This window comes from Loxodonta africana, chromosome 19 (genome assembly GCF_030014295.1).
Source record: "Loxodonta africana isolate mLoxAfr1 chromosome 19, mLoxAfr1.hap2, whole genome shotgun sequence".
NCBI classification, from domain to species: Eukaryota; Metazoa; Chordata; class Mammalia; order Proboscidea; family Elephantidae; genus Loxodonta; species Loxodonta africana.
Window position 1 is genome coordinate 17,989,354 of NC_087360.1, and position 17,291 is coordinate 18,006,644.

General features: G+C 51.6%; 1 protein-coding gene across 1 annotated transcript; it reads left to right on the top strand.

The window, feature by feature from the left end:
• Positions 1 to 4,912: 4,912 nt before the first annotated feature.
• ACADS (acyl-CoA dehydrogenase short chain) lies at positions 4,913 to 16,630 on the top strand. The gene is made up of 10 exons (XM_064272295.1): positions 4,913 to 5,171; positions 6,867 to 7,030; positions 13,475 to 13,624; positions 13,870 to 13,981; positions 14,402 to 14,553; positions 14,780 to 14,950; positions 15,043 to 15,180; positions 15,311 to 15,406; positions 15,625 to 15,681; positions 15,812 to 16,630. Exons 1-10 carry the CDS (start codon positions 4,928 to 4,930, stop codon positions 15,962 to 15,964), a joined length of 1,437 nt encoding a protein of 478 aa, XP_064128365.1. The 5' UTR covers positions 4,913 to 4,927; the 3' UTR covers positions 15,965 to 16,630.
• Positions 16,631 to 17,291: the final 661 nt, after the last annotated feature.

The following is a 17,291-nucleotide window of genomic DNA, read 5'->3' on the forward strand; positions in this document are numbered from 1 at the left end:
CCCCTTGTGTTGCTGGGGGTGGGGCAGGTCTGGGGTGGGGAGGGGGGCTCCGAGCTTCTCCTGTCTTGGCTCTTATGTGGCCTTTCTATAAGTGGTTTAATGAGTATAGCTGGTTTCCTGGGTAAATGGGAAACAATATTGTGTTTTAAGTTTGATATTTTTCTTTACATTTTGCTACAGGGCTTTGGGAATTGAAAATTTATGCATGTTTTTAAATTAAGTGCATTAAGGTAGACCTTTAAAATTCGCCTCTTATAAGAGGACCATTTGATGAGTTTTGCCACAACTATAGAGTCCTGTTACCGCGTCACAGTCATGGTACTGGACATTTCCATCACTTCAAAGTTGGAGGGTTTGCGGCTAGTTCCTTCCCCCACCCCACCCCACCCCCGCCCCCTTGCACCCGCTATCATATGTGTCCCTATTAGAAGACTTTGTGAATTTTAATATAAAATTTATATCCATATTTAAGGTCACAAACAATACAATTTTAAAATAAAGAGTCTGGCTTAGGTGGTCTGTGGCACCACCTGAAGCAAGAAATTTTGGCCTCTGCCCACAAAATATGGCCTGCTTTTCTTTCCCTTTTCCACTCAGGGCTGGTGCCCAGGTGGACCCATTGAAAGGTGAGGAAGAGCTGAGAGCATTGCCAGTGAGAGTCATTTGTGTGACTTGAAATGTGGCTTTAGTGGCTAGCTTTTACATGAATCTCTGGGTAAAATCAAATATGACAGACTTTGCTGCATCCTGATTGTTCTCTAGGCGGTAGAATAAGGTCTCGCAGGAAGACAGAATTTCTACTGTGTGGGTCACTGCTAGTGACATGCCTGTGTGAGTTATGAGGGAGAAAGGCAGCTGGAGGGAGGTGTGGGGTCCAGGAGACCGCAAGTCAGACTCACCCTGTGCTGAGGGCCTATCCTTGTCAGGCAGCAAACACACCAAGTTTTATCGGGTAGGCAGGATAAACCCAAAAAAGCCAAACCCCGTGCCGTCGAGTCGATTCCAACTCATAGTGACCCTAGAGGACAGGGTAGAACTGCCCCATAGAGTTTCCAAGGAATGCCTGGCAGATTCAAACTGCTGACCCTTTGGTTAGCAGCTGTAGCACTTAACCACTACGCCACCAGGGTTTCCAGGTGGGATAAAGGTAGTTGTAAAAATGGTGTGGAGGAGGCATCTGACATCCTCTAACTTCACACGGTGGAAGGAGAATCGAGACCAACAGCCTAAGGCAGATTCCTGTGAGGTGGAAGTCTGTCGTACCTCCTCTCTCCACCATCTTTACCAATTCTAATACCAACTGTCTCTCCGATGGCACTCTCTCCTCCTCTGCTGGTTTCGATATAATTCATTGTAATGGTCACACAGATCTCACAGACAGTACCTAGGATTATTGGGGAAGTAACAGGTTACAGTTCAGGTTCCAGAATGCTCAGGATATAGTTCTGCCATCAGGACAGCCTCTTCTCAGTTGTGCCCACTAACATGCCTCTCTCTGGCCCTCACCTCTGCCCTGCTGCACTAAGCGTTACAAAACTCTTTTAGCTCTCCCAGTAAGTGCCCAGAGGCACCCGATTCCTTTAGTAAGCCTCAGCAGGATGGCACTCAGCTCTAGCTCTGTGGGTTGGCAAGCCTCGTTCCGCCAAGTGTCTGGAGGCATCCTACTTGCCAGCAAGCCTCCTGGCCGAAGGCACTCAGCTTTCTTGCTCCATGGGCAGTCTCCTGCCACTGCTGCCACCATTTCTATGCCATCGCTTCTTGCTGTCTCCTGGTCTCTCGGTCTCCTGGTTCCAGGAACTTCTCAGTTCAGGGATCCCCAGTCCAAAGGACATGCTCTGCTCCTGGCTCTTCTTCCTTGGTGGTGGTGAGATCCTCCCCTCCGGCCTCTGGGATGGCTCATTTTAACCTAGCGGGATGGCAAAACCTACCAACCCTTCATTAAGGGTCCACACACCTTATTTGTATAGTCCCACTCAATCACTGTGTTTGAGTCACAAAGACTATAGCTAGAAAGGCCATACTAAGTAATTCATGTCACCGCAGCAGTCCTACCAGGATGCTAGGGACAAATGCATGGCATTTGAGGGCAGTGCTCCCTGCCCCCAACTGGGCTGTGCCCCACAATTAGGAGTGAAACAGGACTAGAGTGGAACAGGGAAGTAGCAGCCCAACCCCACTGCCTTCACAGCTCCTGGGGGAGTGAAATCTCCCTCCTATTCATTTCTTGGGCTCTTGAACATCGAGTAGCCAAAGCAAACGGAAGAAACGAAGTAAAGGAGCTGAACAGAAGATTCCAAAGGGTGGCTCAAGAAGACATGAGACATGTGCAAAGACCTGGAGCTAAAAAACCAAAAGGGAAGAACACGCTTGGCATTTCTCAAGCTGAAAGAACTGAAGAAAAAATTCAAGCCTCCAGTTGTAATAGTGAAGGATTCTGTGGCTGAAATACTGAACAACACAGGAAGCATCAAAAGAAGATGGAAGGAATACAGAGAGTCACTGTACCAAAAAGAATTGGTCAACATTCAGTCATTTCAGGAGGTGGCATGGGATCAAGAACTGATGGAACTGAAGAAGTCCAATCTGCACTGAAGACATTGGCAAAAAAACAAGGCTCCAGGAATTGATGGAATACTAATTGAGATATTTCAACAAACTGATGCAGCACTGGAAGTACTCACTTGTTTATGCCAAGAAATTTGGAAGACAGCTACCTGGCCAACTGGCTGGAAAAGATCCATATTTATACCTATTCCAAAGAAAGGTGATCCATCTGAGCGTGGAAATTATCAAACAATATCATTAATATCACAAACCAAAACCCAAACCAAACCCATTACTGTCAAGTCGATTCCAACTCACAGCGACCCTATAAGACGGAGTAGAACTGCCCCATAGGGTTTCTAAGGACCGGCTGGTGAATTCAAACTGCGAACCTTTTGGTTAGCAGCCAAATGCTTAGCCACTGTGCTACCAGGGCTCCTTGCAAGTAAAATTTTGCAGAAGATCATTCAAAAGCAGTTGCAGCAGTACATCGATAGGAAGCTGCCAGAAATTCAAGTCAGATTCTGAAGAGGATGTGGAATGAGGGATATCATGCTGATGTCGGACGCTGCCTGAAAGCAGAGACTTCAAGAAAGATGTCTACCTGTGTTTTATTAACTATGCAAAGGCATTCAACTGTGTGGGTCATAACAAACTATGAGTAACATTGTGAAAAATAGGAATTCCAGAACACTTAATTGTGCTCATGAGGAACCTATACATGGATCAAGAGGCAGTCGTTCGAAAAGATCAGGGGGGATACTGCATGGTTTAAAGTCAGGAAAGGCATGGGTCAGGATTGATTCATTTTACCATACTTATTCGATCTGTATGTTGAGCAAATAATTCGAGAAGCTGGACTGTATGACAAAGAAAGCAGCACTAGGATTGGAGGAAGACTCATTAACAACCTGCGACATGCAGATGACACAACATTGCTTGCTGAAAGTGAACAGGACTTGAAGCACTTACTGATGAAGATCAAAGGCTATAGCCTTCAGTATGGATTGCACCTCAACATAAAGAAAACAGAAGTCCTCACAACTGGACCAATAAGCAATGTCGTGATAAGTGGAGAAAAGATTGAAATTGTCAAGGATTTCATTTTACTTGGATCCACAATCAAGGCCCATGGAAACAGCAGTTGAGAAATCAAAAGATGCGTTGCATTGGGCTAATCTGCTGCAAAAGACCTCTTTCAAGTGTTAAGAAGCAAAGATGTATGTCACTTTAAGTACTAAGATGCACCTGACCCAAGCCATCTTGTTTTCAATTGCCTCATACACATGGAAAAGCTGGGCAATGAATAAGGAAGACCCAAGAAGAATTGATGCCTTTGAATTACAGTGTTCACGAAGAATATTGAATATACCATGGGCTGTCAAAAGAATGAACAAATCTGTTTTGGAAGAAGTACAGCCAGAATGCTCCTTAGAAGTGAGAATAGCAAGACTTCATCTCACATACTACGGACATGTTATCAGGAGGGACCAATCCCCGGAGCAGGACATCATGCTTGGTAAAGTAGAGGATCAGCAAAAAAGAGGAAGACCCTCAAAGAGATGGAGTGACACAGTGGCTGCAACAATGGGCTCAAGCATAACAGCGATCGTAAGGATGGCGCAGGACCGGGCAATGTTTTGTTCTGTTGTGCACAGGGTCACTGTAGGTTGGAACTGACTGGATAGCACCTAACAAAGACAAATATTGAGCAACAGAGCAAGACAAGACCCTTGGCCTTTTTAGAGTTTACGGTCAACTGTAAGTGATTTCGAATGCTAAGTACCATGAATAAACAGAATGATGGGATGGACAGTGTGTGTGTGTGTAAACTAGGGGTTTGAACTAGTTCATTCCAGTGCATTTCCACCCCAGATATATTGAATCAGAAATCTACGTTTTATAAAGATCTGCAGGTGATTCTTATGTATAAGTTTTGAGACCCACTGCTCTACTAGGGGTTCTCAGAATTGGTCCCTAACCAGCAGCATTAGCATCGCCTGGGAACTTGGTAGAAATGCAAATTCTCAGCACTGACTTAGGTAGTTAGGGCAGGCCTCTGTGAGTGCCACCTGAAGAGAAGAACATTGCAGGCAGAGGAAACAATGATTGCAAAAGGCCCGGGGGCAGGAACAACCTGGCAGTGTCCGAGGAACAGAAAAGCCACCTGGTGTGGTTGGAGCAAAGATAGTACGGGAATGGTAAGAATAGGATCGGAGAGGCAGGCAGGGGCCAAGAGTTTTCTGGCCATGGAGTTTGATTTTAAGTGAGATGGGGCAGCTGTCGACGGGTTTTAAGCCGAGGGGGGCTACCTTATTTATGCTTTAAATAGCTCCCTGTTGACTCTGTAGTCCATAGAGAGGCCCGTGCAACATTCGTATTCATGGAAGACGGCACGGACAACAAGCTGAAGGATCTTGGAGGCTGCACTCAGGCAGGACGCGGGAGGCGGGGCCTCTCAGGCCCCTCCCCGGCTGGAGCACGTGACCGCCGCGCCCCGCCCCCCGTAGTCCGGAACCCGAGCGTCGGGAGCGGGAGGTCTTCCGGGGGAAGCGAGGTGTTGTCAACGTGGGCCATGGCCATGACCGCTGCGCTGTTCGCCCGGGCCTGCGGCCGAGTCCGCGGAGGTGAGTGCGCTCGGGCTCCGCACGGCGGGGCCGCAGCCTGGGGCCGGCCGAGCGAGCGTGACTCTGGGGGGGCCAGTCCTGCCCAAGACGCGGGCGGGCGGCGGCCCTTTCCGGGGCGCCCATGACCTTTGCCCCAGTTCGGCTGCTCAGACTACCTGCCCCGTCCAGCCCTGCAGTGACCTCCTACCCGGTCCTCCCGTGGCCCACGACCTGGCCCTGCACTGACCCCTGCCCTGACACCCCTGATCCTCTCTGTCCCCTTGTCCCCGCTCCCTGCCCTGACCTTCATCCCAGCCCAGTTCTCACAGCTGCGTGCACCGCCTCCACCGCTGACTTTACTCCCAGAGAGGTGAGGGGTGCGCCCTTAGCCCGGAGCCAGGCCTGCGATTGAACCCAGACCGTGTCTATGACCTTGGGCAAGACACTCACCTCAGGTGTCCCATGTGTATAATGGCTGCAGTGACCCTGATTGTAGCGCTAACCAGAGTTGTTGTGAAACAGTACAGTGCCTGGCATGTAAACAGGTGCTCAATCTATGTTGCTGCTGTTACCACTGATCACTTAATCACGGTTCCTTTCTCATCATTTCTCTCCAGGTGGAGCAGCAGTGACACGCATGGCCAAGGCTCCCTTTTCCTGGCCAAAACCCACCAACCCTGAATAATAATGACAATAGGGGGGAACCCTCAATGAGATGGATTGACACAGTAGCCTTAACAATGGGCACAAACATATTAAAGATCATGCAATTGGCACAGAACCTGGCAACCTTTCCTTCTGTTGTATATAATGTGGCCCTGAGTTAGAGCCAACTGGATGGCAGCTAACAACAACCGCAGCTAATTGAGGCTCCTGCCTGCCTGCCAAACTGCGAAACTTACAGTTAGTATCTCTTTAACCCTCCCGCCCCCAGGAGCTGAGTACTAATGGCCTCCACGTTGTATAGAATCTGAGGTGCAGTAAAGTTAAGATCCTTGCCTCAGGTCACAGGTCTATGCTGTTATTGATATTTGGTGATTGGATGAGATGGAATATGTAAAGTGTTCAACAAACCTAGTCAGAATTCACTTCGTGCAAGGCTTCTTGACAGGGGCGCTGTTAACATTTTGGGATGGGCACCTCGGAAGACAGGCCTAGCGATCTGCTTGAAAACCCAATGGAGAAGTTCTACTCTGCACACATGGGGCCTCCCTGAGTCAGAATTGACTCAAAGGCAACTAAGAGCAACAACAGTTTTGCCATGGGGGCTGTCCTTTTCGTTGTAGGATGTTTGGCTGCGTCCCTGGCCTCTATCCACTAGATGCCAGGAGCACCCTACTCTGCCGTTGTGACACCCAGAGTGTCTCCAGACATTGCCCAATGTCCTTTGGGGGTCAGAATCATCCCCAGTCGAGAACCAGTGAGTTAGTGGATAACTATTATTATTGAGGAGCCCTGGTGGCACAGTGGTTAAACACTCAGCTGGTAACCGTAAGGTTGGTGACTCAAACCCACCAGTTGTTGCACGGGAGAAAGATGTGGCAGTCTGCTTCTGTAAAGATTTGCAGCCTTGGAAACTCCATGGGGCAGTTCTGCTCTGCCCTATAGGGCCAGTATGAGTTGGAAGTGACTCCATGGCAACAGGTTTTTTATTATTGTGATCATGCAAGGCCTCTTGCCTTCCTTCCCACTGACTCCTGCTCTTCTTGCTGGCAGTTCTGCATCCTCGGGACTGGCGGCAGTTACATACGATCTACCAGTCGGTGGCATTGCCCGAGACACATCTGATGTTGCGCGAGACGTGCCGGGACTTTGCCGAGAAGGAGCTGGTTCCCATTGCCGCCCAGCTGGACAAGGAACATCGCTTCCCAGCAGCTCAGGTGAGAGCACTCACCTCAGCAGCTCAGGATGGTGGCTTGCCCTTGGCTCTTGAATGAATGGTGACAGTGACAGCATGAAGCCCCGGTCAGGGAACTCAGAGGCAGGTCCTGGGACCTGAAAAATGCTTTGGAGGTTTCCCTTATTCAGCACGAGGCCTGTAGCCAGGCTTTAACCTCTGGGATAGCGATAATATTGGTGGTGGTAGACAGGCTGACGATGTGCCAGGCACTGTGCTAATAATGGTTATAAGCATTGAACTACTAACTGAAAGGTTAGTGGTTCAAACCCACCCAGAGGTGCCTCAGAAGAAAGGCCTGGCACTCTGCTTCTGAAAGGTCACAGCCTCGAAGACCCTACTGAGCAGTTCTACTCTGCACACTTGGGGTCGCCACGAGGTGGAATGGACTAATATCTGTGTTGGGAATATGACTGTCAGGAGTCCAAACTCTCCCTCCACGCTCTGGACCCACACATGTTCCTTTCAGCAGCTCTGTCTGGCATGTCCCCTCCCCCTTTCAGTGCCACTAGTGAAGATGTGTGTCCCTCCCATGGCACTTTCTCCTTCTCTGCTGGCTTTGATAATTCATTGTAATGGCCACACAGAACTCACAGACGATATTCATGATTATGGGGTTTGTTAGGGAAGCAACAGGTTGCAATTCAGAATCAGGATACAGTTTTTTGATCAGGACAGCCTCTTCCCAGCCGTGCCTAAAGGCAGGCCTCTCTCTGGCCTTTGGCCCCTCTGCCTGGCCTCTGCCCTGATGGGGCAACTGTTACAAAGCTCTAGCTTCACCAATAGGTGCCCAGAGGCACTCCATTCCTCCAGTAAGCCTTAGTCCAAAGGTGCTCAGCTCTCTTGCCCCGTGGTTCGGCAAGCCTAGCTCCACTGACAAGTGACCAGAGGCACCCTACTCTGCCAGTAAGCCTTGGCCCGAAGGCGCTCAGCTCTCTCGCTCCATGCGTTGGACGGAGAGTCTAGTTCTGCCAAACACCCAGAGGCACCCCACTCCACCACCAAAGCCTGGAGGGACTCAGCTTTCCTGCTCCGTGGGCTGAGAAGCTCACCATGCCATCTCCTACCAGTTTCCTGGTTCTGCTGCCATGTCTCTGCTGCCGCTTCTCACCATCTTGCACTACCTCTGGTGTAACAGCTTTCTCTGTCCGCCTCCTGGATCTAGGACCCTGGGTCCAAAGGATGTACTCCACTCCTGGCTCTTCTTTCTTGGTGGTAGTGAGGTTCCCCTCTGCTGTGGGATTGGTTCTCTTTTAAGTCTAGTGGGATGGCAAAACTAACCAACTGACCAATCCCCTCCTCAGGGTTCTGTACACCTAATTTGCATGGTCCCACCCCTGCAAGAATTCCATGCACCTTATTGTTTGCATTCCTAGCAGGTTGTCCAATCCCCATGATGGGCCACAGACACCTTATTTGCATAGTCCTACCAGTCATTGTGGGAGTTCCAAGACCATGCATGGCTAAAAGGGCCATATTAAGTAATTCACTGCACCACAGTCAGCCAAGGAAAACCCTATGGATCACAACTGTCTGATCCACAACCAATCGTGGGGATGGCACAGGACCGGGCGGCGTTTCAGTCCATTGTGCACGGGGTCACCATGAGTCAGGGGCCAAATCGAGGGTACCTGATAAAAGCATTTGCTTTATGGGGCTGGGGAAGCTGCAAATTCTCCCAGATGGTGGCAGAAGTAAGTGTTCAAGGTCATGGCCAGCAGCCTCCACTTTTGCACGTGGGGGCTGCTCAGAAAGGATTCACCTGAAGCACCCGCGTAGCCATAAAGATTACAGCCAAGAAAATCCTATGAAGCGGTTCTATTCGGTAGCCTGTAGAGTCGCCATGAGTCAGAATCGACTCGACGGCAACAAGTTTATCACTATCACTGTCACTGTGTATGGCGCCAAGCTCCCAGTTACAGACGCAAATCCAGGGATAAAGCCGGCAGAGGCATCAAACAACTAGACACACCGAGATAACACGGCATGTTCACAAAATTCAAAATAATACAGTTAGTGCTTTATAAGAATAACGTTAACATTTGAGGGGTTTTATTATATTCCAGGTTGTTGTTGTTGTTGGTTGCCATCAAGTCCATTCCAGCTCATGGTGACTCCATTGTGCAGAATAAGCTTCCTGAAGGCAGGATTGGGTCCAGTTCATACGCATATCTTCCTGTCTAACACAGCAGCTTGCACATAGTAAGTGCTCAGTGTTCAAAAAAAAGTCTGTTGACATTTTTATTGAACCAGATGGTACGCCCCTCACGTAAGTGCCAGGCTCTGAATTTCCTCATGCCCCGTAGCACACATGCAGGGGCATGGGGCCTCCTTCAGTGGGTTGTTGTCTTTCTCTTTTTTTTTTTTAATTATTTTGTTGTTGAGAATATACACAGCAAAACATATTCAGCCATTTCTACATGTATGGTTTAGTGACACTGATTACATACTTTGGGTTGTGCAACCATTCATCCTCTCCCTCTTTTTTCCAAGTTGTTCCTCCCCATTAACATAAGCCGACTGCGCAAAGCGTCCTATCTAACTTTTGAAGTTGCTTTTGTTGATTTGCTCGCATGTAGGTAGATCTTGAAAGAGCACAGTGCTCAAGGCAGACACTCTTTACTAATGAAGCTAAACTACTGTTTGGTTTAAAGAAGACTTCAGGGGATATTTTTGGTTTAAGGTTTAAAGATTATCTCAGGGCAATAGTTCCAGCCTCCATGGCTCCAGAAAGTCTGGAGTCTGTGAGATTTTCAGATTCTGCTCTACATTTTCCCCCCTTTGATCAAGATTCTATCGAATTCTTGAGGAAAATGTTCAGTAATGGTGGCCAGGCAGCATCCACTTCTTCTGGTCTCATGGCAAAAGAGGGGTTTTCTCTTGAATAAGCAGCAAATCTCCAACAAGTTAGAATCTTTTATTCTTTAAAGGAAATTAGTTTTGGTTGTAGTGAGAATAGGCACATTCAGCAAAAATTGAATTTTTGAAAAATGCAAGCTTTAGAAGCAACTGAAAGCATTGTTTTAGTATGAAGTTCCCACTGACCTTGCACCAGATATGAAGGCAGCAGGTGTTAAAGGCTCGCTGTTCGCTGCTGCTTGAAAGTGTCTTGCTCTTTCTCACACTTTCTCTTGGAAGTTTGGAGACCATTGAGCTTGGCCTGAGGTCCCTTGGTAATGGAAACAGTTTGCGCTCATCTGCTAACATAAAGGTGGGTGGTTTGAACCCACCCAGGCAGCACTGTGGAAGAAAGACCTGGCAATCTGCTTCCATAAAGATTACAGTTAAGACAATTCTATGGAGCAGTTCTACTCTGTAACATGTGAGGTCGCCACAATGGGAACTGACTCATTGGCAATGGGTTTTTTTTTTTTTTTCCATGGAGGGTTGGGGTAGAGTTGGCCTATTTAGTGGTGTTGCTTCTTTAGGACGCAGGTCTGGGTTCCAGGTTCAGAGATGAGGGATCAAGAGTAAAGACGTGGGTGGCTCTAGAAGGACACACTTAGATTGCTCCAAGGATTAGGCTTCCCTGGGTAAAATGCTAAAATACCAAGGGAGCCTGGCTGCTGTCCACCGACTACCATCAACTCCCTTAGGTCAGAAACAACTTATGAAACTAACACACACACCTTTTTTTTTTTTTGGCTAGTTTTCCTTTTATTTTTGCCTTCTTCTTTTTTTTTTTTTAATAACTTTTATTAAGCTTCAAGTGAACGTTTACAAATCCAATCAGTCTGTCACATATAAGTTTACATGCATCTCACTCCCTACTCCCACTTGCTCTCCCCCTCTTGAGTCAGCCCTTTCAGTCTCTCCTTTCTTGACAATTTTGCCGGCTTCCCTCTCTCTCTATCCTCCCATCCCCTCTCCAGACAAGAGTTGCCAACACAATCTCAAGTGTCCACCTGATATAATTAGCACACTCTTCATCAGCATCTCTCTCCCACCCGCTGACCAGTCCCTTTCCTGTCTGATGAGTTGTCTTCGGGGATGGTTCCTGTCCTGGGCCAACAGAAGGTCTGGGGAGCATGGCCGCCGGGATTCCTCAAGTCTCAGCCAGACCATTAAGTTTGGTCTTTTTATGAGAATTTGGGGTCTGTATCCCACTGATCTCCTGCTCCCTCAGGGGTCCTCTGCTGTGCTCCCTGTCAGGGCAGTCATCGATTGTGGCCGGGCACCAACTAGTTCTTCTGGTCTCAGGATGATGTAGGTCTCTGGTTCATGTGGCCCTTTCTGTCTCTTGGGCTCTTAGTTGTCGTGTGGCCTTGGTGTTCTTCATTTTCCTTTGCTCCAGGTGGGTTGAGACCAATTGATGCATCTTAGATGGCCGCTTATTAGCATTTAAGACCCCAGACGCCACATTTCAAAGTGGGATGCAGAATGATTTCATAATAGAATTATTTTGCCAATTGACTTTGAAGTCCCCGCAAACCATGTTCCCCAGACCCCCGCGCTTGCTCCGCTGACCTTTGAAGCATTCATTTTATCCCGGAAACTTCTTTGCTTTTGGTCCAGTCCAATTGAGCTGACCTTCCATGTATTGAGTGTTGTCTTTCCCTTCACCTAAAGCAGTTCTTATCTACTGATTAATCAATAAAAAACCCTCTCCCACCCTCCCTCCCTCCCCCCCTCGTAACCACAAAAGTATGTGTTCTTCTCAGGTTTACTATTTCTCAAGATCTTATAATAGTGGTCTTATACAATATTTGTCCTTTTGCCTCTGACTAATTTCGCTCAGCATAATGCCTTCCAGGTTCCTCCATGTTATGAAATGTTTCAGAGATTCGTCGCTGTTCTTTATCGATGCGTAGTATTCCATTGTGTGAATATACCACAATTTATTTACCCATTCATCCGTTGATGGACACCTTGGTTGCTTCCAACTTTTTGCTATTGTAAACAGAGCTGCAATAAACATGGGTGTGCATATATCTGTTTGTATGAGCCTTCTTCTTTTTGATTGAAGTTCCTGAGTGGCACAAATGGTTAACACACTTTGCCGCTAACCAACGGGTTGGAGGTTTGAGTCCACCCAGAGGCACCTCAAAAGAAAGGCCTGGCGATTTAATTCTGAAAAATCACCCATCGAAACCCCATGGAGCACAGTTCTGCTCTGACACACATGGGGTTGCCATGAGTCAGAGTCAGCTCCGTGGCCACTACTTCTTTTCTTTTTGATTATATCGTCTCTTCTCTCTACTGCCACCGCTTTTCTTTCCCTTGCTACCACTCTCCCTGCCCCATTACCACCATTACTGCTTGTGTTGCCAATTTTTTTTTCTCAGAGAGTTCCCATGGCAGGCCATAGGAGGTTGCCAGAAATCTAGAGTTGTGGGCTAGTGAACCACAGCTACCACAACTTCCACCAGACCGAGCCCAGAACTAGGTGGTGCCCGTTACCACCGCTGACCGCTCTGGCTGGGATCACAATAGAGGGTCCCAGATAGAGTGAGAGAAAAATGTAGAACACACACACACACCCACCCCCCCACCGCCCCAGGCTTGCTGGTCTGACAGGCTGGAGAAACCCCAGGAGTATGGCCCCTGGTCACCCTTTTAACTCACTACTGAAGTCACTCCTGAGGTTCACTTTTCAGCCAAACTAGACAGTTCTATAGGGCCAACAATAACACACGTGAGGGACGTGGTGACTAGTTCAATCATGCATACGAAACTAATGGGCACACCAGCCGAAAAGCAAAGATGAGAAAGCAGGAAGGGATGGGAAAACTGGACAAGTGGAAACAGGGAACCAGGGGCTAGAGATGGGGAGAGTGTTGACACATCGCCAGGTTGGCAACCAGTGTCACAAGATGGGTTTGAACTGCTGAACTTTCGGTTAGCAGCTGAGCACTTAAGCACTGCAAAGGCAGGGCTCCTTCTCCATTAAGGTTACAGCCAAGAAAACCCTATGAAGCACAGTTCTACTCTGTAACACATGGGGACACAATGAGTCAGAATCGACTTGATGGCAAAGAGTTTGTGTTTTTTGGTTTACAGGGTGTTACTGACGTAGGAAGCCGCATGTGCGAAGGCCCTGTGGTGGGGAGGGGTGCGTGTATGCGTAAGGGACTGAAAGGCGGTCAGTCTGGCACTGTGCTGTCCTGCCCTCTTACCCTGGAGGGCCCTGAAGGCTTCCTCTGCCTTCTGCCTGTGGCTATGGACAGAGGTGACCCAGTGTGGAATGTGGGGCAGGAACCACTCTTGAGTGGCTTGAACGAATGGTGCCCTCGTGCAGACCTCAGCTAGGCTGGGTCTTGGACGTCTGGACTTGGGGACCATGAGGTGGGTGGGTGGTGGGATCATGTGGCCCGAATTCCTGCAGGCACTGGCTCATGGCCAGGAGGGCTTGGCGGGGGTGGGGGGAGTTGGGGTGGGCACTGGCCCCAGCAGTGGCCCCTTGCCATGACGACCTCCCCCGGGCCAGGTGAAAAGGATGGGTGAGCTGGGGCTGCTGGCCATGGACGTGCCGGAGGAGCTGGGTGGTGCTAGCCTCGACTACCTGGCCTACTCCATTGCCGTGGAGGAGATCAGCAGGGGCTGCGCCTCCACTGGCGCCATCATGAGTGTCAACAATGTGAGTGCCCCCGAGACCCTTGGGACACCCAGGTGGGGGGCTTCTATGGGCGGGTGGCACTCTGCCCATCTGTCCCAACGTCAGGAGGCCTGTGGAGGGCATCCAGGAATCTCCCAGCCCCTGTTCCCTGGAAACTTCTCTGGAGTTGGCCCTGCTGGGTCTGTCACCAGAGAGGACAGACCTTAGGGTTGCCCGTGGGCAGCGGTGGCTGGGTGTGAAAGCTCTGACCGCCCTGCTGTCCCCAGTCGCTGTATCTGGGGCCTATCCTGAAGTTTGGCTCCCAGGAGCAGAAGCAGCGGTGGGTCACTCCTTTCACCAGTGGTGATAAACTTGGCTGCTTCGCCCTCAGTGAACCAGGTACCTCGGTGCCCAGTAGGTTTTAGCCTGACCTGACCCTTCCCTCACCCAGAATCAGGGGGACAAGCTCAGATTAGAGCTGAGGTAACCCAAGAGGAGAGGTGGGAGCCCCGGGCCCATGCTGATCTGGGTCAGTGAGGAGAGGCCCTTGGCGTGAACGACATGAATGGCGGGCCAGCCTCTGCTGTGGGGTCTGCGAGGAGGACTTCGTCCTAGGGTCCCTTGGTGGGAAGGTGGCCTCGTCCTGCACGACCCCTGTGCCTTTCTGTGTTCGTCTCTGGGCTTGGGAAGCTTGCTGTCTGGCGCTCTGGGTTGCGGGGTCTCCACTGCTCACCGGCAGGGGTCGGGGGCCATGGGATGAGGTGGCGGCAGGGCCCCCTGGTGGGATGGAGGCAGCGCTGGACACTGTGTGTGGGGCAGGGAACGGCAGCGACGCGGGCGCCGCCTCCACCACGGCCGTCGCAGACGGTGACTCCTGGGTCCTGAATGGTACCAAGGCCTGGATCACTAACTCTTGGGAGGCCTCCGCCGCCGTGGTCTTCGCCAGCACGGACAGACTCCAGCAAAACAAGGTGGGCGCCCCACAAAGGGCCAGTCGGACCCTGGGCTACAGTCAATTCATAGTCTCTAGATCCAGGCTCCTCGGCTTTGGCTGCCCGCGGTGGGGAGCTGGGGCTGCTCCAGCTCTCCTTGTGGCCTTCCACCGAGGACCAGCAGAGGGCGCCGTGGTCTGGGGTTCCGAGGGCAGTGGGGTGAGAGGCTGGTGGCTGTGGAATACATGGTCTGGGGCCTCTTTAGGGCATCAGCGCTTTCCTGGTTCCCATGCCAACGCCTGGGCTCACGCTGGGCAAGAAGGAAGACAAGCTGGGCATTCGGGCCTCGTCCACGGCCAACCTCATCTTTGAGGACTGTCGCATCCCCAAGGAAAACCTGCTAGGGGAGCTGGGAATGGGCTTCAAGATTGCCATGGTGAGCCTGGGCATGGGGGGCCCTGGGCGGAGGTGGGGGACCCTGGGGAGGGGACCCCCTGCTTCCAGCCACTGACTGGGCCTTCCCCACAGCAAACCCTGGATGCGGGCCGCATTGGCATTGCCTCCCAGGCCCTGGGCATCGCCCAGGCTGCCCTTGACTGTGCCGTGACCTACGCCGAGAACCGCAAGGCCTTTGGGATGCCCCTCACCAAGCTTCAGGTCATCCAGGTACTAGGTGGGCTTCAGGAGCGGGGCCTGGACACAGCCAGCTCCCACAGCCTCCTTTTTTCCCTCCTGTCCTTGGAGGGAAGTGGGGAAGAAGGGGCAACTGCTGACTGCAGGGGCTGGCTTATTGCAGTTCAAGTTGGCGGACATGGCCCTGGCCCTGGAAAGTGCCCGGCTGCTGACCTGGCGCGCTGCCATGCTGAAGGACGATAAGAAACCTTTCGTCAAGGTGCCTCTGGGGCGGGTTCTCCCCAGGCCCAGAGCTTGGTGGGCAAGGGGCTGAGGGGGAAGTTGGTAGGTGCCACTTCCATGGCCTCTGGGGGTTAGAGATGAGGGTGGGCCTGTGGGTTTTTGCTCCAAGGGGCCTCTCCAGATCTGCCCTGCTAAGGGGCCCATGAGATCGCCCCCCGACCAAGGAAATTTCTGACCACCCCTCCCTGTGGTTAGGAGGCTGCAATGGCCAAGCTGGCTGCATCGGAGGCTGCCACCGCCATCACCCACCAGGTGAGCGCCCCAGAGATACGTGCCAGCTGCCCCTCCCCTAGCTGGACCTCTTGGGTGGCTGGTCCTGCCCCTGACTGTTGTCCCCAAGCGGGGGGCCTTCTCTCTCCTGAGCCCCTGCTTCCCACCACAGGCCATCCAAATCCTTGGTGGCATGGGCTATGTGACAGAGATGCCGGCCGAGCGACACTACCGTGACGCCCGCATCACTGAGATTTACGAAGGCACCAGCGAGATCCAGAGGCTGGTGGTCGCTAGGCATGTGCTCAAGAGCTACCAGAGCTGAGCCCGTGCCTGCAGGGAGCCGGGCTGGCCTGAGGATGCGGGGAAGGGGCACGTGGCCTCAATCGTGACTTTCGCTCAGAGATAGAGGTCTGTGCCTCCTCTTGCCACCGCGCCGCCCGGCCCCTGCTCTGGGCTGGATGGAAGGGGCTCCTGTTGCTGCCTGCGGATGCCCCACACCTCCCCCAAACCCACGCTGCCTGGAAGCAAGTCTCAGGAACCCACTTCAGCTCAGCTCCCTGGCTTTGCTACTCCCCTCCACCACTGTGCCTTACTTTCTCCACCTGCATAGAAGTGGCTTTCTGGAGGAGGCAAGGGGGCCTCCGGGGCCCTTTGCTTTTGTTCCTGTTTCCTGAACTCTCTGCAGTCTGCTCTGCTCACAGGGCCCTGGCGCTCAGCGTGAGGACCTGCTGGGGCAGGCTCCAGGCAGCCTCTGCTCTGTCCCTTGAGTTCATGGGTTAAGAGAAGGTGTCTGGTGGGGCCAGAATGACCAGACCTCAAAGCAGCAGAGGCCTGGGGTTCTGCCTATCTTGGGGAGGTGTTGGGCTTGTGGAAATGGCCCAGAGCCCACTCACCCGTTCTTGGTAGGACGGGGTAGGGTGGGCGTTCCAAGTCATGCTCTGGGCCAGTGATTGTGGAGCTGGGTAATAAAGTGAACCTGTGTCCTGGCCTTGTGTCCTCAGCCCTCCGTGGTGCTTCTGGGAAGGAGATGGGCCCCTTGGAGCCGCGCGCGCGCACGTGTGGGAGTCTGTGTGTGTGTGTCTGTCTCTGTGTGTGTGTGTCTGTGTGTGTGTTGGGGCCACAGCACCTGCAGTAGGGTTCCATCTCTGCTCCGGGAGAAAGCTCCACTCAGGATTGGCCGGTGAAGTGGTTCAGGAAATAAGCTGGGTCCAGTCGGCTTCAGTGAGGGAGCCTGAGGCAGGGAGGCTGGGCCAGGAAGGGCCATGTGGGTAAGGGGGTACTCTAGGCAGGCCTGGTGGCCTGGCCTCCCATTGGCTGGGAAGGGGGGACAGCAGGAGCCAGGCTGGAGAGGTCCTGAGGAAGCAAAGACCTTAGAGCATTTTTTCAGCGTAACTAGGTGCTCACTGTGGCCAGCACTCAGCCTGTCGGGAGGGTGACTGGCCCAAGGCCCCCAGTTCCTAATGGGTTGGCTTGGGCCAAGCTACCACCGCAGCCAGAGCGTGAGCTTTTAACCACTTGGTCTAGTGTAGAAGTGAAACAACTGGAAGAGAAAATGAGCAAAGAAAGATGTCAAAGGAGGTGGGGTCCGTAACAGTAGTTGATGGGAGGTCTCGGGAGGGGAGGGCCGAGGGAGGCAGGCAACCCTTTAA

What these genes read in the sequence shown, in the direction of transcription:
- ACADS (XM_064272295.1), top strand. Translation starts at nt 4,928, where the DNA reads ATGGAAGACGGCACGGACAACAAGCTGAAGGATCTTGGAGGCTGCACT. An exon ending in ATCGCTTCCCAGCAGCTCAG is followed by an intron (nt 7,031 to 13,474) that starts GTGAGAGCACTC and finishes CCCCCGGGCCAG; the next exon opens with GTGAAAAGGATGGGTGAGCT. An exon ending in ATAAGAAACCTTTCGTCAAG is followed by an intron (nt 15,407 to 15,624) that starts GTGCCTCTGGGG and finishes CCCTGTGGTTAG; the next exon opens with GAGGCTGCAATGGCCAAGCT.